General features: G+C 48.2%; 1 protein-coding gene across 4 annotated transcripts in view; it reads left to right on the top strand.

Moving 5' to 3' along the window:
- GEMIN6 (gem nuclear organelle associated protein 6) overlaps positions 1 to 27197 on the top strand; it is an 87090-nt gene that overhangs the window by 14646 nt on the left and 45247 nt on the right. For all 4 annotated transcript variants that reach the window (XM_086927184.1, XM_086927181.1, XM_086927183.1 and 1 more), the window contains one exon: positions 22102 to 22237. In XM_086927184.1, the coding sequence (XP_086783310.1) occupies positions 22107 to 22237 (131 nt within the window). In that variant the 5' untranslated portion in view covers positions 22102 to 22106. The remainder of the gene's footprint in view (positions 1 to 22101; positions 22238 to 27197) is intronic.

Below are 27197 nucleotides of genomic sequence, written 5' to 3'. Positions count from 1 at the left end.
TTTGTGGACGGAATTGGCTGAAATTTTCAGGAAAATTGAACATTTTGTTTCTGAGCAGCCCCTGACAATTTGGGGGGGTTTCATCAAGGGGGGGGGCAGAGAAAAAAGGGGGTCCCAAAACGCGTTTTTCCCATGTTAATTTCCATAGGGCGGTTGGCCTCACTTTTAGCTCGAACGGCTGAATGGATTTGCACGAAACTTGGCAAAATTGTAGGGACTGTTAGCCCGATGTGCCTTTGCTAGGTCTCAATATATGTGCTCCAGTGGATTTTGAGTAATTTAGGTTCAAAAAAAGATATATATCTGGGCGGAGCCTAACCACACATCTGATCTGATTGGCTGTCAGCACTTCATCCAAGAAGTGTTGGCAGCCATCTTGGGACCAATATACATGATAGCACCTCATTAAAAAGCATTGTAGTTAATAGAGGGTTTTAGGACTTTAGTTACATTATAAATCATTTGTTGATGGTACCATACTCTTTTTAGGAATTGTGGTGGGTTCTAAGGTGATTTTACCATGTGAAAAAACCTTCTGCTGTGATATCATGAATATTGTTTGAAAGAAAACTAATATCTCATGATTTTCCCACAGTGGTTTGGAAGGGGATCTATAAGCTAAACTGAAAGCATATTTTCTGTAAATTCACATTATCTTTCTCAGTCATGTGAAAATGAAGTCTGACATTCTCGGTAAAACATGTACACCCAACAAGGACAGAGACTGTCAGTTGATTCCTTTGTGTTCTACTGCAGCCTCCTAGAGTGTTCTAAAGAACAACTAGAGCGCTAACAGTCCTACTTATTACAAAGGTATGGCACACCTGAAGCCATCTTGATTGGAATAAAGTGGTAACTCTTAAAACATTTAATTTAAAAAGAAACAACATGAGGGGGTATATTTTGCCATAGAAAGTATGATTAGTGCTGCAGAATGAAAAATTAGGGCACATTTTGAGTGACTTCTCAAATCCTTTTCTATTTCATTAAAACCTTCTGACATGCAGTCTCCCAAAATGGCCACCAGAGACAAAAGAGCCCAAATGTAGCCCAAATATCACCCAGATGTAGCCCAAGTATAGCCCAATGACAGAATGTCCCAGAGTGTTCTAAAGAACAACTAGAGCGCTAACAGTCCTACTTATTACAAAGGTATAGCACACCTGGAGCCATCGTGATGGGAATAAAGTGGTAACTCTTAAAACATTTAATTTAAAAAGGAACAAAATGAGGGGGTATATTATGCAATAGAAGGTATTATTAGTGCTGCAGAAAGAAAAATTAGGGCACATTTTGAGTGACTTTTCAAATCCTCTTCTATTTCATTAAAAAATTCTGACATGCAGTCTCCCAAAATGGCCACCAGAGACAAAAGAGCCCAAATGTAGCCCAAATATCACCCAGATGTACCCCAAGTATAGCCCAATGACAGAATGTCCCAGAGTGTTCTAAAGAACAACTAGAGCGCTAACAGTCTTACTTATGACAAAAGTATGGCACACCAGAAGCCATCTTGATTGGAATGAAGTGGTAAGTCTGAAAACACTCAATTTAAAAAGGAACAACATGAGGGGGTTAATTTTGCCATAGAAAGTATGATTAGTGCTTCAGAAAGAAAAATTAGGGATCATTTTGAGTGACTTCTCAAATCCTCTTCTATTTCATTAAAACAATTCTGACATGCAGACTGAAACATGCACTTTGAATACCAGCAGCAGACGTCCCTGGTGAGCAGTAGCTTTACTACAGTGATCTAATGTGCAACTAGAGTGCTAACATTCAGAATGTATGGCAAATGTGTGACACATCTGAATGCCTTCTTGATGGAACCAAAGTAAACAAGCATTGCAAATGCAATAGATCTCGCCCTCGTTTAAGTTAAAGCCATTCTGTTTGTAATGAGGTGGCTTTTTAGCTTTGCTTTTATTAGTGTTTTTTCAACTTTCATGTAAATAACATGCATCTGTATGCATATAAGTATATGTATGCATGCATTTATGTTTGTATTTATATAGATATACAGATTATATATGTTTATATATGTATGTATATATATATATATTCACTGAAAAAACCATAGGCTATAGACCATATATAGTTAGGAATTAGCATTTACAAAACCTTGAAAATTCACTGAAAAAACCATAGGTTATAGACCATATATAGTTAGGAATTAGCATTTACAAAACCTTGAAAATTCACTGAAAAAACCATAGGTTATAGACCATATATAGTTAGGAATTCGCATTTACAAAACCTTATTTTACTCACACAAAACCATTGAAATTCCATATATAGTTAGTTGCACTAACTATATATCGCGCACCCGCAATCCACTGCTGATGATGTCACATATTACATCATTCATGACATGGTCAGTGACATCACTGATGACATCACTGATGACATCACTGATGACATCACTGATGACATCACTGATGACAACATCCAGTGACTGTATGTTTCTGTAAAGTTAAAATATGTCTTACATATTGAAGAATGAGTGGATGTATAAGTGTCTGGATGAAGGATTTAGTAGGTGCATGACTGACTGTATGAGTGAGTGATTAAATGTGTCTCACTGAGTGCATGGGTTAGTGACTAAACTGTCTTAATTTGTGCATCATTATGTCTGTTGTTCTGTAAACTGTTGCATGTGTTGATAAGTAGCTATATGAGTAACTATATGGGTTATTGATTGGTTGCCCAAGTATTTGTATGGGAGACTGAGTGTGTGTGTGGGTGGCTGGGAGGTGTATGACTCTGTGCATAGATGTGTGAGCAGTTGATTCACTAGATGTATGGTTTCAAAAGTGCATGTGGAAACAGCTGTATGGGCGGTTGACTGTGTGCATGAATGTATTGGTGAGTGAATGGATATCTCACTGCTACATGTCAAAGTAAGTACATATGTAAAACTCAGTACATGTGAGAGTTGACATATATAAATAACTGTGCATAAGAGCCAGTGAATGTGTGAGTGGCTGTATGGATCATTGTGAACTTGTATCAGGGATTGTATAAGAGAGTAAATATGTGTTAGTATATGTTTGAATAAGTAAAGTTTGTATAACTGTATAGTTGAGGAAATGGAGGTGTGATTGATTCTTTGCATGACTGACTAGGTGTGTGAGTAACTCCATGGATGAGTGACAGTCTGTGAGTGTCTGTTTACACTGATTGTATCTAAGGTTATATTAGAGTCTGAAGAGGTTCATCGTATTATCACATGAATGATATCATCAGTGATGTGATCAGTAATGTCAAATGAGATATCATCCGTGATGTCATCAGTGATGTCATTTGAGATGTCATCAGTGATGTCATTTGAGATGTCATCAGTGATGTCACTGACCATGTCATGAATGATGTAATATGTGACATCATCAGCAGTGGATTGCGGGTGCCCGATATATAGTTAGTGCAACTAACTATATATGGAATTTCAATGGTTTTGTGTGAGTAAAATAAGGTTTTGTAAATGCGAATTCCTAACTATATATGGTCTATAACCTATGGTTTTTTCAGTGAATATATATATATATATAAGCTCCAAAGTTGCCCAGCTGGCAGGGAAGCACTCAGGGAATTAGCGATGCCACATAGACTCTGTAATCCTCGGAATGCAGCCTGCATTCCGAGGATTACAGAGTCTATGTGGCATCGCTAATTCCCTGAGTGCTTCCCTGCCAGCTGGGCAACTTTGGAGCTTTTATGTATACGCGGCAGGCCCTGCCGCGAGGGAAGCACCACCGCGAGAAGTGAAGCGGGTCGGCGAGCTGAGAATTATGCTCAGTTTGTAACGAGGGGGTCAGCGCCGGAATGAAAGACTCTGAAATTCACGGAGCCCATCCAGGGCATGAATCAGTGGACATGTGTTGATGGCACCTATACAGGTACAATTAGCGCCGCACTACTTATACCACAATGCTGTGGAAGACTGCTGGAACTGCTTAATAGGTGGGAGCCTATCAGGAGGCAGCATATTTGAATAAAGGTGTGGCGCCTGATGCCATTATACACACGAAAACGGCCTCTGAGGAAGATTTATTGAAACGCGTCAGGCTGCATTCCGAGGATTACAGAGTCTATGTGGCATCGCTAATTCCCTGAGTGCTTCCCTGCCAGCTGGGCAACTTTGGAGCTTATATATATATATATATATATACATATAATCTTTAAGTTTGCTCCCACGAAGATCCTGGAAAGCAGTAAGTGGCACACCCAAGCTGAAACTGTGTCCTTTAATCATTGCAGCAGCACTCCCTTCATCTTCCCAACGCGTTTCGACAGTTCGTCTTGATCACGTGATTGACAAATACAGGAACTCCTCACTCCCACAGGTGATCTAAATATATGCAAAGAAATAGTGTCATCGCTGCAATGCATCCTGGGCAAGGTAGTTTCAATTATGTTACAATCATAGGGGTCATCCCACTCCACAACAAGCATTGAAAATGCAATAGGTCTCGCCCTCGTTTAAGTTAAATCAATTCTGTTTGTAATTAGGTGGCTTTTTAGCTTTGCTTTTATTATATATATATATATATATATATATATATATATATATATATACACACACACACGTAGAGAGGAAGAGGCTGTGAGAGGTAGCGCGAGTGAGTAGTAGAGAGTGAGTAGTAGAAGAGTGAGTAGTAGAGTGAGAGTGGGTAGTAGAGTGAGAGTAGTGGAGCGTAGTAGAGAGAGAGAGAGTAGAGAATAGTAGAGTGAGTAGTAGAGAGTGAGTAGAGTATCTCTCTCACACACAGGGAGAGCGAGAGGTCGAGTGAGTAGTAGAGAGTGAGTAGTAGAAGAGTGAGTAGTAGAGTGGGTAGTAGAGTGTATTAGACAGTGGGCAGTAGTGTGAGAGTAGTAGAGCGTAGTAGAGAGTAGTCGAGTGAGTGGTAGAGAGTGAGTAGAGTATCTCTCACACACACTGTGTCAGTGTCACACACACACATATTGTCTCACACACACATTGTATCACACACACATTGTCTCACACACAGTGTCTCACACACACAGTCTCTCAGTGTCTCAAACACAGTCGCACACACAGTGTGTCTCACACACACACAAACACACCCAGTCACACACACACACACTGTCACACACACAGTGTCTCACACACAGTCTCAGTGTCTCAAACACAGTGTCGCACACACACAGTGTCGCACACACAATGTCACACACACTGTCTCACACACACACACAGTGTCTCACACAGTGTTTCACACACAGCCTCACACAGTGTCTTGCACACAGTCTCTCTCACACACACAGTGTCTCACACACACACACACAGTGTCTCAAACAGTGTCTCACACACACACAGTGTCTCACACACACACACACACATTCTCACACACAGTGTCTCACACACACACTGTGTGTCACACACAGTGTCTCACACACACAGTGTCCCAAACTCACACAGTGTCCCAAACTCACACAGTGTCTCACACACAGTGTCTCACACACACAGTGTCTCTTACACACAGTGTCTCACACACAGTGTCTCACACACAACCTCACACACACACACAACCTCACACACAGTGTCTCTCACACTCACACAATGTCTCACACACACACAGCCTCACACAGTGTCTCTCACACACAGTGTCTCTCACACACACAATGTCTCTCACACACACAGTGTCTCTCACACACAGTGTTTCTCTCACACACATACAGTGCCTCACACACACATACAGTGCCTCACACACACATACAGTGCCTCACACACACATACAGTGCCTCACACACACAGTGTCTCAAACACACACAGTGTCACACTCTCATACACACACTCTCACACTCACACTCCCACACTCACACACACAACCTCACACACACACACACACAGTGTCTCTCACACACACACTGTCACACACAGTCATACACACAGCCTCACACAGTGTCTCACACACAGCCTCACACAGTGTCTCTCACACACACACAGCCTCACACAATGTCTCATACACTCACAGTTTCTCTCACACACACACAGCCTCACACAGTGTCTTACACTCACACATTGTCTCAAACACAGTGTCTCACACACATATTGTTTCACACAGTGTCTCTCTCACACACATACAGTGTCTCACACACACACAGTGCCTCACACACACACAGTGCCTCACACACAGTGTCACACACACAATGTCTCACTCGCACTGTCTCACACTCGCACTGTCTCACACACACACTGTCCCGCACACACACAGTGTCTCGCACACACACAGTGTCTCGCACACACACAGTGTCTCGCACACACACAGTGTCTCACACACACACAGTGTCTCTCTCACACAGTGTCTCTCACACACAAACACAATGTCACACACTGTCTCACACACACACACACAGCCTCACACACAGTGTCTCACACACACACAGCCTAGTGCTGACTGTGGGGCCTGGCTGGAGCCTCGCGGTGCTGGAGTGAGGCAATCCTGGTGTGCTGGGCTCTGAAGAGACGCAGCAACAGTCTACTCCGCCCTTCATGAGTGGCTGCCTCTGGGAGATTTGAATCGGCGAGGTGACGCCTGTGAGACTCGGTGTCCGCGCCTGGCTGCTTGCTGCCTATGCCCCGGAGGTCGATGCCGGTCTGCTGCACGGCACCCAGAGAAGCCCACAGAACCCTCCTTAGGAACTAGATTGCCTCTCCATGGGAGCGAATGTGCCTGCCGCGGGCTGCAGTAGGTGGGGGCTGCTCTGGCCTACAGCCGCGGAGGTGGTGTGGGCCTGGGTTGGGGGTCGCGTTCTGCCAGCTGCAGCCTATGCGTGCGTTGCGCGGCGTACACAGGCTTAATTGTTCTGCCTTCATGTCGGATCTTGGTTGGGAGTTCGGAGCGCCCCCCCCCCCCCATGGTGTGAACTGTACACTCATTGGTATTTCCTATCGGCTGCTACCAGGGAGCTTCTGTACCGTGGACAATGCACCCGCTGCCTGGGGACAGTTCTAACATTGTGCTGGGTGCCGGGTTTGGTAGCGGGCGAGGCGACGTACATTAGGGGTGCATCTCGGTGCTTACTGATCGCACATAACTGCAGCTTTGCCCCCTGGGGGGCTGCACACCAGATTGGCGCAGTTAGGTTGTTTCCTTTGGGCCCCTGTGGGTCCAAGCATCTGTGAGTGGCCCCTGACTTTATCCTGCCCTGCCCGCTGCACATTGCCGTCAACCTTGCACCACTATCTATCGACCTCGTACTGTTGGCGGGGGCACGCCGGCAAGCATACTATCCCTCTGCCTTCCTTCACTGCCAGCCACCTCCGTCCCCCGCAGCACGCCAGGCAGCCCTCGGTGCGAGCAAGGGGGGGACCACAGCCCAGACATGACTACAAGCCCCCACCCAACACCTCTCCTCCAATGCGAGACGCAAGAGTGGGGGGCGGGGGTGAGGGAAATCGCACATACTGCTTGGGTTCGAAGGTCCGCAAGGCCAGGATTGGTTTTGGAGCCATGGAAATGCGTTAAACAACTCAATGTTTTTAATATTCGCTGCCTCGTCTCACAGAACCGTCCTTAATACATTGTTAATTATAGGTCTGATATACATAAATAAACACACTAGTTCTGCCTATTACTCAGCTCCCACTTTCTTTCAGTAGAGATGGCAGTGTTGGGGTGTGTGGTTTCCTTTAAAGAGACGCACGATCTTTCACTAAAGGCAGCCGCATACTGTAACAAGCGCTTGCCATGACACAGCCTTTTCTATTTGAGCCGTCCCACTTGGACGGGCTCGGCCGGACTTCCTGCTGACGTAAAAGGTTTTTATCTTCATGGGTCATCTGTTTGGACCCATAAAGAAGATAAGAAGCCTTTTACGCCAGCAGTAAGTCGGGGAAGTCCGTCCGAATGGGACAGCTCTAAAAGAGAAAAGAGTACGTCACTGTGACCTCTTTTGCAATGGCTGGCCACCGTTTAGCATGCCAGCCAATGGAAAAGAGGGGCGGGGCTTAATCCTTGCTAGTGAAAGTACCCTACAAACATAAGATCTCGCAAGCGAGACTGCGCATGCGCAGCCTACGCTAGCCGAGACCTAAAAAAGGAGTGATGTAACCCTGTCATGAGCAAACCCATTTTCCTGCTGGTGGCATAGCCAGAATTTGCAGTCACGTTTTGTTAAACCATATACAGAGGTGTATGGATTTGGTGACTGTGGAGCAGGGGTGCGGGCGAACCGGAATAACAGGCGCGGAGGCCGGATATAGTGTACTATGATCAGTGAATTTATTGAAAGTCCAGGACAAATATCTTTCCGGGTCGGAGTATGATGAGTGAATCGCAGGCGGAGGTGTAGGGCTGGGTAACAGGGATGATGGCCTGGCGCGGCGGGGTCATCTGGAGGGGCTCTCCTGGGCCGATGTCGTCTGTTTCACAGGTGGCCACTGGTTCTCCTCGGAGGTATAGAAGGGAGAGAAGAGTACAGGGCAGTTAGTCCTGGGCCAAGGGACCTCTGAGTACTTCCACCTACACCGGGGAGTGAGGGAATCGAAAACCGATCGTGAGGATGGGACGGTAAGGGAGGGTGGGAAAGACAGGCAAGCGGGAATGGGAAGAGGGTGTTGCATGTGTCGGGGTAACAGTGCTCGGGACTTCTCTACAGTGCAGGTGATAGAATACGCTATACAGGGGTTTCGTGCTCGTGAGGGTATTTTTACAATATTTACAGTTAACTAAAGGGAAACACGGAGAAAGGATAAAGAGTACTCACGTGCCCTGCCGCAACGCTCATCCGAGTTGCGGCCGCTCTCCAGCCACCTCCTGAGGACGCCACCAGTCTTCTGTCCAGACGTCCTCCTCTTCGTCCTCGTCTCGGTTCTTCTGCTCCCCTCTGCTCGCCGTCAATGGTTCTTCGCTTGCCGCTGCCTCCTGCCACGAGTCCGCTGCTTGGAACGCCTTTCCTTCCTTACTGGCGGCTTTTCTATGTTCCGGGCAGGGTTCCGGGAGAGCACTTCCGGGGTCGGCGGAGGTCGTTTCCGGTTCCTCAAGAGTCTCCTCAGTTCCGGGGGTCACGGGAGTTCACTTCCGGTCTTCCGCTTTCGGTTGATGCTGCCGGGTCCTGTAGAGGAAGAGAGAGAGGAGAAGCCCTGGGTGTTAGGGACGCTGCATGACCGGTCCCGGAGGTCAGGGGTTCCATGCTCGGACGCCGCCCCGGGGAGGTAAGGGCCGCCTCGGCTTCACATCCCCTTCCCCTAGCAGTCTTACTTGTAGGGGCTGATGGAGGCGGATAACGGGAAAGGTAGTCTGCGTTACCCTGTTCCCGCCCCTTCCGGTGCAATGTTTTGAACCGAAATGGCTGCAGAGAGAGGAACCACCGGAGTACTCGGTCGTTGTGGCCCCTGTTGCGGGCCATCCATTCTAGCGGGAGTGGTCTGTGTATAAGAGAAACTCACGTCCCTCCAGGTAATACCGAAGGCTTTCCACTGCCCACTTAATAGCTAGTGCCTCTTTTTTGACCACTGCATAGTTCATCTCTCGTGGGAAGAGTTTGCTATTGAGGTAGAGGATCGGCTTTTCTACTCCTTTCTGGTCCTTCTGGGACAAGACAGCCCCCAAACCCTGATCGGAAGCGTCAGTCTGCAAGATGAAGGGCTGGGTATAATCGGGACTGATTAGTACTGGTTCGGAAATCAAAGAATGCTTGAGCAGGTTGAAGGCATGCAACAGGAGGGGAGTGGGATGGTGTAACTACTGTTCTGTTTTCGTAGCCTTTTTTAACAAGTCGGTCAATGGGGCCGCGGTTTGGGAAAAATTGGGGCTAAATCTCCTGTAATACCCCAGCAAACCAAGAAAGGCACGGAGTTCCTTTCGGGTTTGAGGGAAGGGTATGGTTTGGATGGCCTTGATTTTGTTGTCCTGCGGACGGATGACCCCTTCTCCCAACAGATATCCCAGATATTTCACGCTCTGTGCCGCGAGCGTTGTCTTTGAGGGGTTGATAGTAAAGCCTTAATCCCCAAGGGAGGTTATAACGGACTTTAAATGATGTAGGTGTTGTTCCCAATTGTCACTATATATGACGATATCGTCAAGGTAGGCCCCGGCGTAATGTGAATGTGGACGTAGCACCATGTTCATAGCCCTCTGAAACGTAGCCGGTGCTCCGTGAAGCCCAAAGGGCATTACCCTGAACTGAAACAAGCCCTCTGGGGTGGAGAACTCGGTCTTTGGTTTGTCTTCTTCCTTTAGGGGGATCTGCCAATATCCCTTGCAGAGGTCAAGGGTGCTTATATATTTAGCCTTTCCGATGCACTCCACCATCTCATCTACGCGGGGTAGAGGGTAGGAGTCAAAGGCAGAGATCTTATTCACCTCTCTGAAATCGATACAGAATCTAGTAGAGCCATCGGGCTTAGGAACTAGGACAATGGGCGAGTTCCAGCAACTGCTGGAGGGTTCTATGATGGCCATTCTCAACATCTGGTTTGTTTCTTCTTTAATGATGGCTCTGCGGGCTTCAGGGATTCGGTAGGGCCTTTGTCTCACCGTTTTTCCCGGTTCCGTCTGGATGACATGTTCCACTACGGTGATATGTCCCGGTAGGGACGAAAACACCGTTTGCACTGAGGACAAGGACCGTCTGAGGTCCTGTTTGTTTCTTTCAGGCAGAACTGGGTCAAGGCACCCTTCAAAAGGAAGGATTGGCATACTGGACAGGACAGGATGGGGTCCCTCCCACTTCTTCAGGAGGTTCACATGGTAAATTTGTGAGACCCCTCTGTTGGAGTCAGTTTCGACCTCGTAAGTGACAGGAGTTACTTGTCTTAGGACGGGGAACGGGCCCTGCCACTGCCCTAGTAACTTATGGTCAGAAGATGGCAGGAGTAACAACACCAGGTCCCCAGGGGTAAAAGACCGGGCCTTAGTTCCTTTATCGTACTGATGCTTCTGTGTGATTTGGGCGGCCACCAGATTCAGCCTTACGATCTCCCTTATCTGTCCTAAGTGGGTCTTGAGGTTGTCCACATATTCAGGCAAAGGCTGGGTTCGGTCCGGTTTGGTTTCACAGGCCTCCCGAGCCATGTCCAACAGAGTCCGGGGAGCTCGCCCGTACAACAACTCGTATGGTGAGTATCCGGTACTGCTTCGGACCTTACACCGGATGGCGAAAAGAGCAAGGGGAAGCATTTCCTCCCACCTTTTGCTCTCCAGGCCTAACAGCTTTTTAAGGGTGGTCTTTTAAGTGGCGTTATAGCGTTCCACCAACCCATCAGTTTGGGGATGGTAGGCTGAGGATCTTATTTGTTTGATCCCGAGATGGGAACATACTTGGCGCATGAGGGAGGAGACAAAAGGTGTCCCTTGATCAGTCAAGATCTCACGGGGAAAACCCACTCTAGAAAAAATTGAAATGAGGGCCTTGGCTATGTTTTGGGTGGTGGGTTGGCGCAAGGGTACGGCTTCCGAGAAACGGGTGGCGTAGTCCACCAACACGAGTATATCTACACCCACTCCTAGAGGGCAGCATGGGTCCTATAAGGTCCATCCCTACTCTGGTAAAAGGGACATCGATGAGAGGGAGGGGTTGGAGGGGAACTCTCGGGGGACGATACCGGCTGGTTCTCTGACAGACCGGGCATTCCCGGCAATACCGTTTTATCTGCCCGTGTACACCGAGCCAATAAAACTTCTCCAGGATCGTTTGTCCCGTTTTCTCATCGCTGAAATGCCCTCCTAGTAAGTGGCTGTGGGCCAGAAACAGTACTTTGTCCCGAAAGAGTCCAGGGATAACCAACTGGGGGTTTTGCTGAGGCCCTCCCTTCCTGTACAGGAGTCCATTCTTTCGGAAGAAGTAAGGACCTACTTGTAGTGGGTCCTCATTATCCAGGGCACGGCCCCAGGCTTCTTGCAACACAGGGTCTTCTTGTTGGGCAGCACGGAAGTCTCTATCTGTTTCCCACGGGTGGTTGTCCACCTGCGCGGGATATGCGATGATAAGTCCCTTTTTTCTTTCTTCTTTTGGTTTTTCGACTTGATCGGTTTGGCAGGAGAGACCCCAGAAGGGGAGACATGAGGAAAAGGGGCTTCCGCCCACCATTTCTTCAAGGAGTCTGTAGTGTCCTGAAGGAGGTGCGGAAGTCCACTGTAGTCGCTACCCAGGATTTCTTGTTCGGGGAGATTGGGTACCAGTCCTACGGTTAGCAGGCTTCCTTCGTCTGTGGGGTGTTGCACACGTACTGTGGTTGTCGGATAACTCTTGGTATCACCGTGAACACATTTGATGGCCACGGTACCTGTCACTGGGCCAACAGGATGTGGCAGTTCCTGCGGCCGCAGAACGCTATGCCGATACCCCGTGTCTGCAAGGGCAATCATTCGGTGCCCATCAATCCGTACCGGGCATCGAAAAGGCGGAGGGGTGGCTTCAGCGGTGAGGCAAACATAGTTCCTTGCCAGTCCTATGTCCATAGGTTCGTTCTTTTGTGGGCATATACGAGTGATATGTCCGTACCCACCGCACAGGTAGCATTGAGGACCGGGTGGAGTAGGCCGAGGCATGACAGGGTAGGGCAACAAGGGAACAGGGTCTGGCTTCCTAGCCACGGGAGGGGGCCTTTGGACCCGGGGATGGCTACCATGTGGATGGCTACCATGTGGTATACGAGGAGGGGGATGTTCATCTTTGGTTCGCTGGGATTCTTGGGCTCTGCTATAGGCGCTGACGATTCCTACTGCACTGTGGAGCGTCAGGCGAGCGTGTTGACGCACCCACTTCTGGGTGGCCGGATGTAAGGATGCTAGGTACTGCTCCAGGTATATATTTGATAGGATGTCTTCCTTGGTGGCCGTGGCAGGTTTCAATCATCGGTTGGCTAAGTCCTGTATGCGGAACGACAAAGCCCGAGGCGTTTCCTGGGGTCCTTCCCGTGCCTGGCGCAGACTAACCCTGTATGTCTCATTGTCAATCCCCAGACGCTCCAGGATGCAGGCCTTGATGTAGTTATAAGGGGTTTGTCCCTGGATGTTTGCTTGCTGGTAGGCTGCCTGTAGCTCGCCCGTCAGAAGAAGACCAAGGTAGTGGCCCCATCGTTTGGCAGGCCAAGCAGCAGCCTGGGCTAGGCGCTCTAAATTTGTGAAGAAGTAATTGGGGTCTTCACCTGACACATATTTTTGTAAGACCACGGAGGGTAGGGAGGTAACCGGTCTTTGTTGCCCCATGACGTTGGTAAGCTTCTCAAGCGCTTCGTCTTGAGGAACCGCTCCATCATTTTTCCTAGCAGCTCCTGGCTTTCCGCCAACTGTTTGACTGCGGCCTCCATGCTTCCAGGATATCCCACTTCTGACACCAACTGTGGAGCGGGGAGCGGGGTTGCGGGCGGACCGGAATAACAGGGGGGGGGGCGGATATAGTGTGCTATGATCAGTGAATTTATTGAAAGTCCAGGACAAATATCTTTCCAGGTCGGAGTATGATGAGTGAATCGCAGGCGGAGGTGTAGGGCTGGGTAACAGGGATGATGGCCTGGCGCGGCGGGGTCGTCTGGAGGGGCTCTCCTGCTGAGCCGATGTCGTATGTTTCACAGGTGGGCACTGGTACTCCTGGGAGGTATAGAAGGGAGAGAAGAGTACAGGGCAGTTAGTCCTGGGCCAAGGGACCTCTGAGTACTTCCACCTACACCGGGGAGTGAGGGAATCGAAAACCGATCGTGAGGAGGGGACGGTAAGGGAGGTTGGGAAAGACAGGCAAGCGGGAATGGGAAGAGGGTGTTGCATGTGTCGGGGTAACAGTGCTCGGGACTTCTCTACAGTGCAGGTGATAGAATACGCTATACAGTGGTTTCGTGCTTGTGAGGGTATTTTTACAATATTAACAGTTAACTACAGGGAAACACGGAGAAAGGATAAAGAGTACTCATGTGCCCCGCCGCAACTCTCATCCGAGTTGCGGCCGCTCTCAAACCACCTCCTGAGGACGCCACCAGTCTTCTGTCCAGACGTCCTCCTCTTCGTCCTCGTCTCGGTTCTTCTGCTCCGCTCTGCTCGCCGTCAATGGTTCTTCGCTTGCCGCTGCCTCCTGCCACGAGTCCGCTGCTTGGAATGCCTTACCTTCCTTACTGGCGGCTTTTCTATGTTCCGGGCAGGGTTCCGGGAGAGCACTTCCGGGGTCGGCGGAGGTCGTTTCCGGTTCCTCAAGGGTCGCCTCACTTCCGGGGTCACGGGAGTTCACTTCCGGTCTTCCGCTTTCGGTTGATGCTGCCGGGTCCTGTAGAGGAAGAGAGAGAGGAGGAGCCCTGGGTGTTGGGGACGCTGCATGACCGGTCCCGGAGGTCTGGGGCCCCATGCTCGGACGCCGCCCCGAGGTAAGGGCTGCCTCGGCTTCACAGTGACTTAAAAACATCCTTGCTAATATCCAGGCAGAATTTAGCATAGTTTAGGTACAGTAGGCCAGGCAACCGAACTCCAAATGGTTAGTGTTACATATGCTCTACTTGGGAGTGTTCCGCTCCTTATGATTTTTAAAGATCATAAGTCAGTTTTCAACGTAGAAATTTGGGCCCAATTATAGGCCATTTTGAAGCTTCAATCAAACGATAATTGTCTGCTCAAAGTGCAAGCCTGAAAGGCCACCAGTTTTTTGAAGCTCAATCCCAGTAAAACCAATTGATGCGTTTTAACACTTAAAACCTAGATGCCACAATTCCTTCTCTCCTACAGAGCTGGATACTCCACCACTTGTTTCTTCCAAGTCAAATCTCTGAGTCCACTTGGATTAAGATCTTTCTTTCAAGCCGGCTTCGAAAAATCTACTCGCGCAATCCCAATTGCTAGTAAAATGTTATCAGGTCGGGCTATTTTTAGCACCTACTAGTCACATCTGGCGAGTAATCGTATCCTGGAAAGGAACAGGTGTTCTGTTCATTCAGAAAGTGAATGAGCAATAAAGATGCCATTAAATCATCTTGTTTTTATCTTGACACATTTGCTGTCTGTTAAAAAAAAAAGAGGTAAAATGTCAGTTTGTCTTTTAACTAATTGCTGCTTGGAAAATGAGGTTCATTTTTAGGTTTCGCTGGGGGGCGGAGCCGTTAGGCTCCTCCTCCAGAGAAATCTATTGAGTACAGTAAGGCACTATGGAACACGCCCCCCGTCCCATTGGCTAGCTCCATAAATGGAGCCTAGCCATTGGACGAGGGGCCTGTCCATCAATGCCGGACCAGACACGGGGGCGTTCCCGAGATGCTTTGGCGACGTCACGCGACGCCGGGAACGCCCCCGAGTCTGGTCCGGCCGGCCGTGCTTGCTGCTGTCCTGCCTTGTGTCCCTCCTCCCGCCGTCCCCACGTTTCCCGCCTCCCTCCCGACGTCCGTGTCCTTTCCCGCCCCCCTCGTCCTCTCCTGCCCGCCCCCCGAGAGCGGAGGAGGGAAGCCCGACTCGCCCAGCATGAGCCACGAGCCCTGGGGGAGGCACTAGGATCCAGGGCCGCATGAAGGACAACAGGTAACCATTATTTGAGCCACGAGCCCTGTGGGAGGCACTAGGACCCAGGGCCTGCTCGAGGGTTTCTTCAGCCGGCCGGCCGGCCAATCCTAGCGCGGCCGGCCGGAAGTGCCCGCTTACCCCCCCCCCACCCCCCCCCCCCCCCTTCCCGGGCTCCTCCAGCAGCATTGGCGGCGGATCGGGGTGCGTGCTTGAGTTGCTGCCAGCCGAGAGCGGAGGAGGGAAGCCCGACTCGCCCAGCATGAGCCACGCGGTAAGCACACTAGTAAACAAGGGACCCTGACTGTTAGGAAGGCGGCCATGTGCTTCCTCTTGCAGCTCCTGCTGCAGTTAACGCCAGTCTTCGAGGCGCTCCCGACGTACCAAGGTAAGAGAGAGGGGTGTGTTTCACGCCCGTGGCTGCTTTAAGGCAGGCTGTGGGTTCCATCTGTGAGAATGTAAATGTATGCATTTAACGCACTTTGTTCGGTTTTATGCTTATAGCCCCGTAGACTGAGCCGAAGGACGAGGGGGAGGCATTCACGATAATTCAGAGAAACAAGTCGACCCTCCGTAATAAGCGCTGCAAAAATAAATAAATAAAATGAGATGTTATGTATTACGAGCCCAACTAAAGACGTTGTTTATTTATTTATTTACTTATTTATTTAATTCGATATTCTATAGCGCGAACTATACCCGAAGGTGTCAGAGCGCTTTACAAAAGAACCAGTTGCGATACATAAGGATTTAGGATTACAGGGACCCTGTACCAATGACATTGTTTATTAATTGCCGCTTGTATGTTCTAAATTACGCAGAGAGGCCAGCTGCACGCCCGCCTCTGCTGGAATAAGTGCGTGTGTCCTGGTGCCCGGTGCGCCCAGAAGCCTTTGCCTTCGTGCAGTGAGTTTGTATTTACAAACATTTGAGTTCTGTACTGGTGGGGTGTGGAAGGGTGTCACGGAGATCTCTCCATATGGAAAAATATTTTAAAAGCAGATAGTTCCGGGTCCTGCTTCAAACGGTGGCAGCGTTGGCTGGTATGAAAGTGTCTGTAGCTTCTTTCCATGTATGTGCGTCACGTGCGCGCTCCATCTCCTCTCCGAGCCCGGGGCGTCCCTGTAGTGGCGCAGCTCTGGCTTTCATTAGGGCAGTCTGCACAAAACCATCGAAAAGTGCCTGCTCAGCAGTTCCCGTCTACTGGCACTTATGGCACCCGCTGGGAACACTTCTTTTCAGACAGTAGCAGCACACACAGGATGCTTACACAACTGCTCCCTGCTTTCAGCGGAACCGGGGCCGATGTACCCCACCGCAGACGTCCACACAAAGTCAGCAGGGCCCACCTGGTATATTCTTCTATACTCACAGACACAACAAAGATGCGTGCTTTTAGATGCAGATCGCACACCTACAGCCACCCAGGACGCAGACATGGACGCTTACACATTCATTCACATGGACCGACAAACATACAATCACACATGCGCACACATCAACACATATCCAGACGCATAAACACAGTTCAACATGCATATATGCAGATATGTATGCAGACAACACACAGAGGCACAGCTTCACATAAACAGCACACATGCACACAGTCACAGACAACACACTTACCGGCACACACACAGACAGACCGATGGACTGGGGAGAAGATGGGCTGACAGAAGGCTAGAAAGATTGGTGAGGCACGGGCTGTGCCGGTCTGTGCCGTACACCCTGTCCACAGACCTGCAATCATACATGCACTTCACCAGACAGAAATGTGTTTTCAAATTCACATGGGCCAACACACAGACCATCACTCGTGAACCACAGTCCAGCAGATGCACAGGCACCTACGAACACAGGTCATTCAAACGTGCTGAAGTGCACAGACCAACAGGCAGAAAGCATGCGTGTGCCCATCTATATTTAATTTACAGAGGCACATCACACACACCCGGGACAGGACTGACTGGACTCCGGGGCTATCTGGCAGTGCTAGAAGCGCTAGACTGACAGGTCAGTGTGGGGGGCAGTTTTTTGTTGGCTGTTCGTATGCCGTTTATATGGCGTGGTGGCTCGGTTTTTACTGTTGATTTCCCGATATTATCACAAACAGTGCCTGCAGCAAGCACAACTGCCTGCAGTCTCCCACACCTTGGAAAACACACATACAGCTCGGCCTTTCTAAGTTCAAAAGTGTCCCGATTGGCAGAATGAGGCCCATTTATTTGAGTTACTTATTTACTAATGGGGAACACTTATTTTGGTATCCAGACCTATTTCTCTGTCCCAGTCTGACCCTGCACACAATGCACATACAAGAAAAAAGGTTGGATGGATTACAAATTCAGTATCTTTATCTCTTTAGAACTAACACATGGCACATTTAAGGTTACCAGATGACCCCATATCCACTACAAATCATGTGTTCAGGCCTGGACTTTATTTTCATGAATTGTTGTAATCAGTTGTCTTTGTACAATTAGTTCAATGGAAGCTAATCAAACCGATAACTTAAAGAATGCAGTGATGTGTTAAGTGAAAGTCCTGGACTAAAAGCATGGCGTTTGGCCTATGAGGAGTGATATGGCAACCCTGGTAGCACATTGTGATATACAAACATTGCATTAACTAGGTTCATCTTCTGCAAAAGTGTCTAAATAGTGCTGCTAATGTTGACAATTTCACTTGTTTTACTTTTTCTCCTTTGTCTCCTTAACTGGCTTTTGCAACAGCTTAGAAGCAAAAGAAAACTCTATAAAAGTATTTTCAAGTAGGCTCTCACTTCAAGCCCATATAACTGGGTGAAATAGTGGTTTACATTAAATCTAGAAGAGAGGCAACTGGTTTTCTGGTTGACCCGCCATTATTTGTACCAGAGGGGAAGCGGTGACTGGTGGGTCATAATGTGAGAGGTAGGTGCTTCTATTGAGGTTTCCAGATCCTTGGGGGCTGAGTATGGGGATCCACCATGGAAGAAGCTAAGTAACAAATAGGAGCCACTGGGAGAGTCCTAGACTGGGCTTGGATCTTGAGGGCGTGCCAAATTGCACTTTGTCCTTGATTTGATTTAATTATTTTTATATTTTACATATATAATGTCGATAAATCCAATGTTTTAACTTTTTAACCTTTGGTTTTATTGATCTGTAATCTTCTCTTTTTTATTGGGTTTTATACGAATTCATGCCAGCCATCTGTTTTAAACTGTATTCCTGATGTATTGCTGGTTGCATATGCTTTTATGATTGTAAAAAATAGAATACAGCTTTTTGAATGGAATGGAGTCAGCAGTTTTGACATTTAAGAGAACAGGATTATGTAGACTTGGCAGAACAGCAGTAAATGCTTCAAGCATTTCTGACACATCATGTTCTTATCACAGCTGACTAGTGATGTCATCACTAGATTGTAATAGGTAGGAAAAATAGAGACTCGATTCTTTAGATGGACTGCAAGCTCTCATGTATAGTAGTGTTACTACACTGTCCTTAAATGTGCAGCTTTAGTATGCATGTTCTCTCTCATAGCAGCTTGACAGGTGCTATCAGAGCTAGACGTGTCCTATTCTTTTCTATTCACATTGTTATTCTGAATCACTCAGACCTCAAGAAAGCACAACGTTGGTTCTCCGATGACGTAAAATTTAAGAAACTTGCTCTGCGTCAAGCTGAACATAGCCTTCGTCAAGAGCAGTGGCTTCAAAGGACAGCCCGGATGGGGGTAGGCGAGGGCGACATGCCCTGCCCTTCACAGTCCATGGGGTGCCTGCCATCCAGAGATAGGCAGGGAACGGTAGCCTTCATACCACAACTGCCGCTACAGGAGAGAGAAAACTGGACACTATTACCAAATCTACTTGAAATGCCTGTTGACTCAACCCCAGACGGATCTTTTCTTTGGGAGTCCGACCTCTCGCCCGTTTGTCCTCCGCCGGCCTCTGCCACAAATATTTGGCTGTTTTTCACTTTTCTCTGGCGCCCGTGAAGCCTGCGCCTATTGGTAGATTAATCATTCTTTTCGAAGAAATTCGCCCCTGGGCGCATTTCTTAAATGTTTCCCAACCTCTGGCCACACAGAGGCAGCCGGCTCACGAGCGTGCATGTGCGCAGGCCGCTCTCACAACAGGGTGTGCCAGTACTAGCCTGGATCAGGGGTACGAGATTGCGTGAAGATACAAGCTGGGGTGAGCAGTAACCCCCCCCCCCCCCCAAACCCCTCACCCCATGTCCCCCCCCCCCGTCGGAGCTGGGATCGAGAGCCTGCGGGCGTGCGGTCTAAGTGTGGAGTGGGCTAAGGAACTGCTTCTGGAGGCCACACGAGCGCCTCGTTGTGCAGTGAATAAATAACATATAAAGAGCCTGGGCCTACGTGAGGTGCACTGGTCCTGCCAGCAGGGGGAGTCTGGAGCTGGTGACTGCCGCCGCTGCAGTGAAGGCGGGCCCCTGTGTACCCAGTCCCGGAGGTAGTGAGTGCGGCGCGGCCTAGCCCCAGTTAATGGTGGCAGAGGCGGATGCAGGCCGGGTGCGGGCGGCGTCCCGTGAGCTGCAGAAAGGTGATAGGGGGTGTGGGTGGTGCCGGAATTCACTGCGTGCGGCTCTTGGAATTATGCTCTGGGGCTCTGTGTGTGGGCGTCTGGCTCTGTGTGGGCGTCTGGCTCTGTGTGGGCGTCTGGCTCTGTGTGGGCGTCTGGCTCTGTGTGGGCATCTGGCTGTGTGTGGGCGTCTGGCTGTGTGTGGGCGTCTGGCTGTGTGTGGGCGTCTGGCTGTGTGTGTGTCTGGCTCTGTGTGTGTGTGTCTGGCTCTGTGTGTGTGTGTCTGGCTCTGTGTGTGTGTGTCTGGCTCTGTGTGTGTGTGTGTGTCTGGCTGTGTGTGTGTGTGTGTGTGTGTGTGTGTGTGTGTGTGTGTGTGTGTGTGTGTGTGTGTGTGTGTGTGTGTGTGTGCCTGGCTGTGTGTGTGTGTGTGTGTCTGGCTCTGTGTGTGTGTGTCCGACTGCGTGTGTGTGTATTTGTGTGTGGGGCTCTGTGTGTGAGCAATGCCAATAGCTCTAACTTTTCCAAAGGCGAAACCATTGCATTGTAAATGCTTGTTCTCTCTCTTATTAGAGTTGGAGGTTTTTGTCAAGTGAGCTGTCCAAAGATGTCAGTTGTGTTTTTTCGAGCACATAACATTTTAAAAACATAGCCTGTAAATTAATATTACAAAAATTTCAAAATATATTGGGAATTACAAAAGCACACACACACCGGATGGCTGCAGAGACTTTGGACGGTGTTGGGGATGGAAAAGCTGACTCTCACGCTAGCAGGTAGAGGTTCTGAATTCCCTGACCTGTGGCGCCTCTTCCTGACGCTACTCACATCAGAGTTCAGGGAATTGACATGCCCTAGATATTTACGACTCTTGCGCCGAGCGGATACACAAATACCACAAGCGAGCTCCTCCCGTCGGTCTCGCAGACCACGTTAATCCACGAGGCTCTCTGTCCCATCCTCCCACCCCCCCTTTTTTTTCCCTCCTTTGTTTTAACCCTCTTCTTGTATTTCATTTGGTGGACGAGGGGTGGGAGGTGGGAGTGTTGTATTTTTGTGATAATGTTGCTTCTCTCAGATTATGTTGCTTCTCACTGACCTTATCTGACCCGCTCCATGCACCTAATATAGTACTACCGCTATCTATAACACCTGTAGTCTGTCATGTGAGAATTTTGGGAGCTGAGGGTCATGCTCCTTGTTTTGTCATTTGTCTTAAAATCCAATCAAAGATTTAAACCATAAAGTCACACACTTATCATTACACACATTAAATGTATCCTTCTTTGATACTTCTTCAGTAAAGGTACCCAAATGTGTATAATCCAGCACAATTTATTTGAGTACAAACAGCTGTTGGCTACAGAGGTCTAGGGATCCCATGGAAAGGCTTGTAAGATTGGTGTTGCTGCCGAAAAATTTGAACTTGAAGCAGAAATGTGGCTTTTGTTCTCGTTGGCAATAGGAAGAATACAAATCCTAGATATATTCAGAACCTCCACAGAGTGAGGCTTCCTTGCTAAACATGTATAGAAATGGCTGAAGCAGAGGTAAGAAATACTAGCATTTTGAACAAGGATGATGTAAATGGGAAAAGCTGAAAGACCGAGCGGGGTTAAGTGTTATTCTCATTTAATTAAAGACTGCTGTAAATTGTAAATTCTCAAATAGTAGAAATATGAACTAATTAATTCTGAAATCTTGACACATTTCCTTGTGAGAAGAAAACAGCGTAGCAGAGAAACTTGTATATTGGCGTAAACTACGTGACTTGACTTATGTCTCTTTGTGATGCATTGAATTGGATGACGTTGACCGAATATAACTTTTTTTTAAAATATATATTGCAAGGCAATTTTGTGTCTGCTGTTCACAATCCAAATACTTAATATGCTCAAGCACCAGAAGGCAATTCTGTTTTCATTGTAGCCTAAACAAAATAATCTTTGACTGATAAAGTTCCATTTCAGCTATAGTTAAAAAAAAAAAAAAAATTGGTAAGACAACGCTGTCTAAGCTCTCAACAGTAATGCTAAAATGGTGTGCAATTGAAGGTTGCAGGTACATAAAATGGATGATCTCTAAAAAATGTGTAAATCTTTCTTTTCTTTTCTTGGCTTCTGCGAATTTTGTATCAAGATTGAATGATGGCAGAGTGGTGCAATAAAACACCACTGGAATTGCAAGAATATATCAACAAGGAAGTTAAAGTCACCGCGGATGAAAGAAATGAGTATCAAGGCTGGGTTCTGACAACTGACCCAGTTTCTGCAAAGTAAGTTTACAATTCATATTTCAAGGCTGTAAGTAATTTGCTCCTACCAAATACCTGGCTGAATAACCATTCAGAATCTTTTTGATGAGTGAATTCTGAGATGGACTTAATAGCTAAGTTAATTCATAAGGAGAGTGCTGTGTTTTAAAACCTATTATAATCTGGTAGCAATGTCCAATTTGTTCAGTTGCAACAAAGCTTGGAAGTTAAGAAAATAATTCAACATTAATTCCTCCAGCTAATGTTCCTGCACAGGAATCAAATGTGCGGACCGTTGTGCTTTGTTTTATTTGCCACAATCAACATTGTAGCCTTGTGATAGTTATGGGTGTGTTTCCTGCTACTCACTGCTTTATTTGTGCACTGTAGCAAGCTAAAGCATTGATTATTGATATGAACCTTTTTCACGTCATTAGTTTGTGGAATTAATGTTGAATTCCTTTCATATGGCAAATGTTTCTGAATTGGGGGCTCCACAGTCAAGGACATTACAGCACAACACTGGAGGCAACCATTTGCAACAGGTGCCTTAGTTCTAATCTCAACTTTGAAGTGACGAACAGCGGAGATCGATTAATCGCGTACCACACGGCTCTAACCAGGATTTCCACATGGAATACATGCTTTCATGGACCGCCCCATGACATAGATTCGGCTTCAATCCTAGCCACTCCAGAGTCGTCCTGTGTGTCAGTTTCACTCTGAAACATCACCGCATCATTAGCTCTTTGAAAATAAATTTACATTTATCTGATACATTGGGCAGGTGCTTCCCAAACCTATGTCTTGATGATGACACTGTCTAAATTGTATGGTTAGGCTTGTAACATTGACATGACACAATTGTAGTTTACTGTTTTTATTTGGATTCTGGAGCAATTCACTGTTTGTCAGGGTTTATGCAAACTATTTATGCACCCTGGATCAGTCACTACTTTATGTACCAAGATTGTATAGCACCAGCACACTTTACATTCTCTTATTTTTACTTGCACTGTGTCATTGCGCCGCTTGGGATCACTTTTTTACTTACAAATTGATTGGAGTATTAAACTCCAATGAACACTTTTCAAACTCTTGATGGTCTAAATTATTTTCTCCAAGAAAGTAGAGGGTCCCACGTCCATCTTTAGGGACCACTGTTTTGCTTTATTGCTTACACTGGTAGACAGTCCTACTCCTACATTATTCCTTTATTCACACTTCCATTGTGGGTCCTCCATCCAACTACAGATTTTTTGCTTCGTTTCTGTTTCTCAAATGCATGCACATTTTCCCATTTCGAGAATTGTATGCTTGCCTCATAAGTAAGTAAGATCATTGGGAGTGAATGGGCGCCAGAGAGCCCAGAGCTAGATGTTCGCTCTCAAGTTTTGCTCTGCTGGCCGGGAATATTCATCCGACCATAATCCAGCGAATTGGCTGCCATCCGCCCTGGAGGGTGAGAGTGTGGGAAAGAACGACGATCCTGCAGACCCCCAGAGCAAAGTGTTGTGAGCAGAAGTGTTAGACCTGTCTGGCTTTTGGCGTAGTCCCTCCAATTTATTATTTATTTTGTCCCCTTTTTGCCCCTCATACCCTTAATAATTTTTGTGTCCACTAGTTTTTATAGGTGTTGGCCAAGGGGATAGGTGTTCTTTTGGCCCTCATAGTTTTTCACATCAGGCCCAGAGGCCTGTTCTGTCAGGAAACTGCTGTAATTCACAAAATGGAGGGCCCTAACTGTTTCCAACTGCCACATCTTAGACAGCCCCATAGGATAACCTTAGGCCTTCCAGAACCTTCTGGACCCTACTGGACTCTGTGGGGGTTGTCTATAAAAGGGCAGGGGTTGGGAAGCCATTTTGTGTTGACCAGAGAGTGGAGGAGTGAGGCAGTGGTGAGAGGAGGAGGAGGACGCACTGGGAGCAGTTAGTTTGTCCTTGTGACAGACAGCCACTACAGGGAGACGTTCCCCCTTCAACCCCTGACCAATCCCTCCCAACCACCTTCTTCTGCTGGAAAGATCGATCCCATTGTGGTGGAAGCCCCCTCTAAACCTTGGCCCCATTGATCCCTGTCGGGACGCTCTTGCTGGGAGACTTCCCTAATTTCCCTCTGGCAGTGCTTCACCTACCAGCGTTGTGGAGGAAGCAGATTCAAGCCCGGTGTTGTGCCCTGTGTTTCCCTCGAAGCTCTGAGGGGGAGACGAGTGACTGCCGAGCCTTCGTGATCTGGGGGAGTGAGCGTTCCGCTCTGGAGAGTGCTTCCTGTGGAGCCAGGTGAGGGGAGAGACTGCGGCATAGGAGCGGTGACAGCACGGCGCCAAGCGGGAACACTAGTCCCTCGCGCCCGCGCTGCCTTGCTCTGTGGTTGTGGAGGCGGATCCAAGGAGGCGAGGCCCGCGGGAGGCGAGGCCTGCGGGAGGCGTGGCCGAGTGAAGAGTGCGTGTCTCTGAGGCGAGTCGCCTCGGTATACCGGCGGCCTGAGATACAAAGCGGAAAGCGTCTAGAAGGCGCGCAGGCTCAGTGGGAGGCCGGCGGACCCTGTGGTAAAGACCCGGCGGGAGGCGGAGAAGCCTTTCGTCAATTGAGAAGGCGGGAAGCGCCCTCGTATCTTTCTGCGACAGGAGCCCCTCGCCCAGCGCTGTGTTAAGGGAGCGTGGCTGGACAGAGGGAATCGGCGGGGAAAGCGAGCTGCTCAACAGAAGCTCTTCCTTTGCTCCTTTTGCCCCCCCTACTCCCAGCATTCCTGTGCAGCGCGACAAGGGGACCCTCATCAAAGTAAGGAGAGTGGGGGTGTGGGAAATCAGAGGACAGGGAACCTCTTCAGTCAGATAGAGTCTCTGATACAGGAGGGGATTTCCAAAACCCTCACAGTTTATCAACAAGGGTTTTAGGTCGACAGGAATCTGAAGAGCCTAGTAGAAAGGTGTCGGAGGAGTGATCCCAGCCATTCTTCAGTGTGCTATCTTTGGGATTGACTACCTGGAAGAAACCTACCTCGTGTTTGATCTTGCCAGGGTGTCCTAGCATAACTGAGGTTATTGATCTTCCCCACTCTAGTCAATTGCTCAGTAGTTGTACCCTCTTTACTGTAAAGTGTATAGAGCAGAGGGGTATACGTGGAGAAAGTTAAAGAGGAATTCTTCAGTGTGCAACTGTTCTGCTCCCCCCTCTTTATTGAACTGTAATGTCATGGAATTGTAGAACATAGGTCTATTGTGATTCTTACTGAAACTGAATATGTATTGAAGTTGTGATTCTTACTGAAACTGAATATGTATTGAAGTGAACTGTTGATGCAAGTAATGTATTGATTTGGTAATCTGGAAAGTAATATCATCTATTTTCAAAACAAACTGTAAAATACTAAACTGCATTTCTGAACCAAAGAGTAGAGCTATATTTTTATAAAGCAGTACTTATTTTTCCACATTTTGGTGTAGCGTTATTTTTGTGTGTTATTGCGTGGTTTTACTATTGGGTGGTTTGCAACCTTCACACTTGTGCCTCTGAAATGCATGTCTTGCGCTAGGCCAGGCTACCCCAGGTTCTAACAAGAAGCATACCTGAAGGCGACGAAGCACGCCTCAGCGAGATATGGCCTAAATAGGCCTTAGATGTCGGTGGACACTGCCAGCATTAGCCACAGTGAGTCCAGATGAACAGCCGCAGAGCGCTGGTGAGATCGAGTTGGCTGCCCATGTGCCGTGTAGCTGCCAACAATTAGGAAGGGCACTCCACGGGTGCGGGGGTATAGACTGCAGGGAGAGGGTTGGATGGTGATCCTCCAGGATGAGCCGGGCTGCACTTTGGAGCAGAGCTGCAGCAGACGTCTTATCTGCCCGACCCGCAGGTGAGAACGGACCAATGCTGCACCAGGAGGCCCTGGGGGCAGTTATTGACGATAGACTGAGAACAAAAGGGGCCATCCGCTGAGCGAGCAGAGCGGTATTTCCTTGCGGACCACACAGGCATGAGTATTTGATCTATGGATCTCCAAAGAAGAGAAAGTGAGGCCTGCATGCACAGTAGCATTGTGTGACGGTAGGGTACAAGATGGTGCACAGGGTGCTGAGATCAAGAAGACCGTAATGCGGCTGGCCCCGGGGGATCCTAAATGAAACCATGCAGATCCTTTTTTTCACAACGGGTCTGAGAGGGCATCCAGTTGGGATTTGGCGAGTTGCCAAAACTCAAATGTTAATCCTGATTGGGCCTTGTCTGCCTTCCCCATGTTGAATTAAGCCTGTAGGCCGTGATTAGGCTGGATAGGGAGTTGTATAGGGGTTTTTACCCCAATCTATTCGTAGTCAGAAGTAGTGACTAGGGTTTCCTATAGTGCCAAGCAGCTGATCTCTGTGCCAAAGTGTACCCACCTCGCAGAGAATGAAGCAGTCACCAGTACCAGGCAGTCCCCCCAAATCCGGGATCTTACCAGTGGCCCCACTCCACCCGCAGGAGCCGCACTAATACTCTGCGAAGGGGGTGAGGGAGCAAGCACGTACGTTGCACTAACCCTGCGCCTGTAAGCGGTGACAATGCTCAGATACCTCCCCTTTGAGTCCTCCAGCGTAACAAACCTGGAAAACACATCACTTGCCATGCAGCAAAGTTTACAGTCAGTGGACTGGAAACTCAACTCTCTATATCCACATGGACCACAAGGCATCTAAATTAGACAAACGAACCCCGTGCATAACAGCTCCAGAAGACTACTTCCAGGCTGTCACCTCAAAGTGTCATAATATGGAAAAAGGGTTGCCGGTGATACAGGCCAAGGATCAAGATCTTGGGGCGCGTTCCCGCCATAATAACCTGAGAATAATGGGAATGCCAGAATCTAACAACACTGGCCCGATTTAGCAGTATATAAAAAACATGTTAAGAACCCTGTTTGGAGCAGAGACTCTATCCTCGCTGCTGGTGGTGGAGTGCGCCCACAGATCCCTAGTGGCTCGCCCTTCACGGCGATCTCC

The sequence above is a fragment of the Lissotriton vulgaris genome, chromosome 6, assembly GCF_964263255.1.
Source record: "Lissotriton vulgaris chromosome 6, aLisVul1.2, whole genome shotgun sequence".
Lineage (NCBI taxonomy): Eukaryota > Metazoa > Chordata > Amphibia > Caudata > Salamandridae > Lissotriton > Lissotriton vulgaris.
The sequence above is the reverse complement of the archived record's forward strand: the minus strand, read 5'-3'. Positions and strand labels throughout refer to the sequence as shown.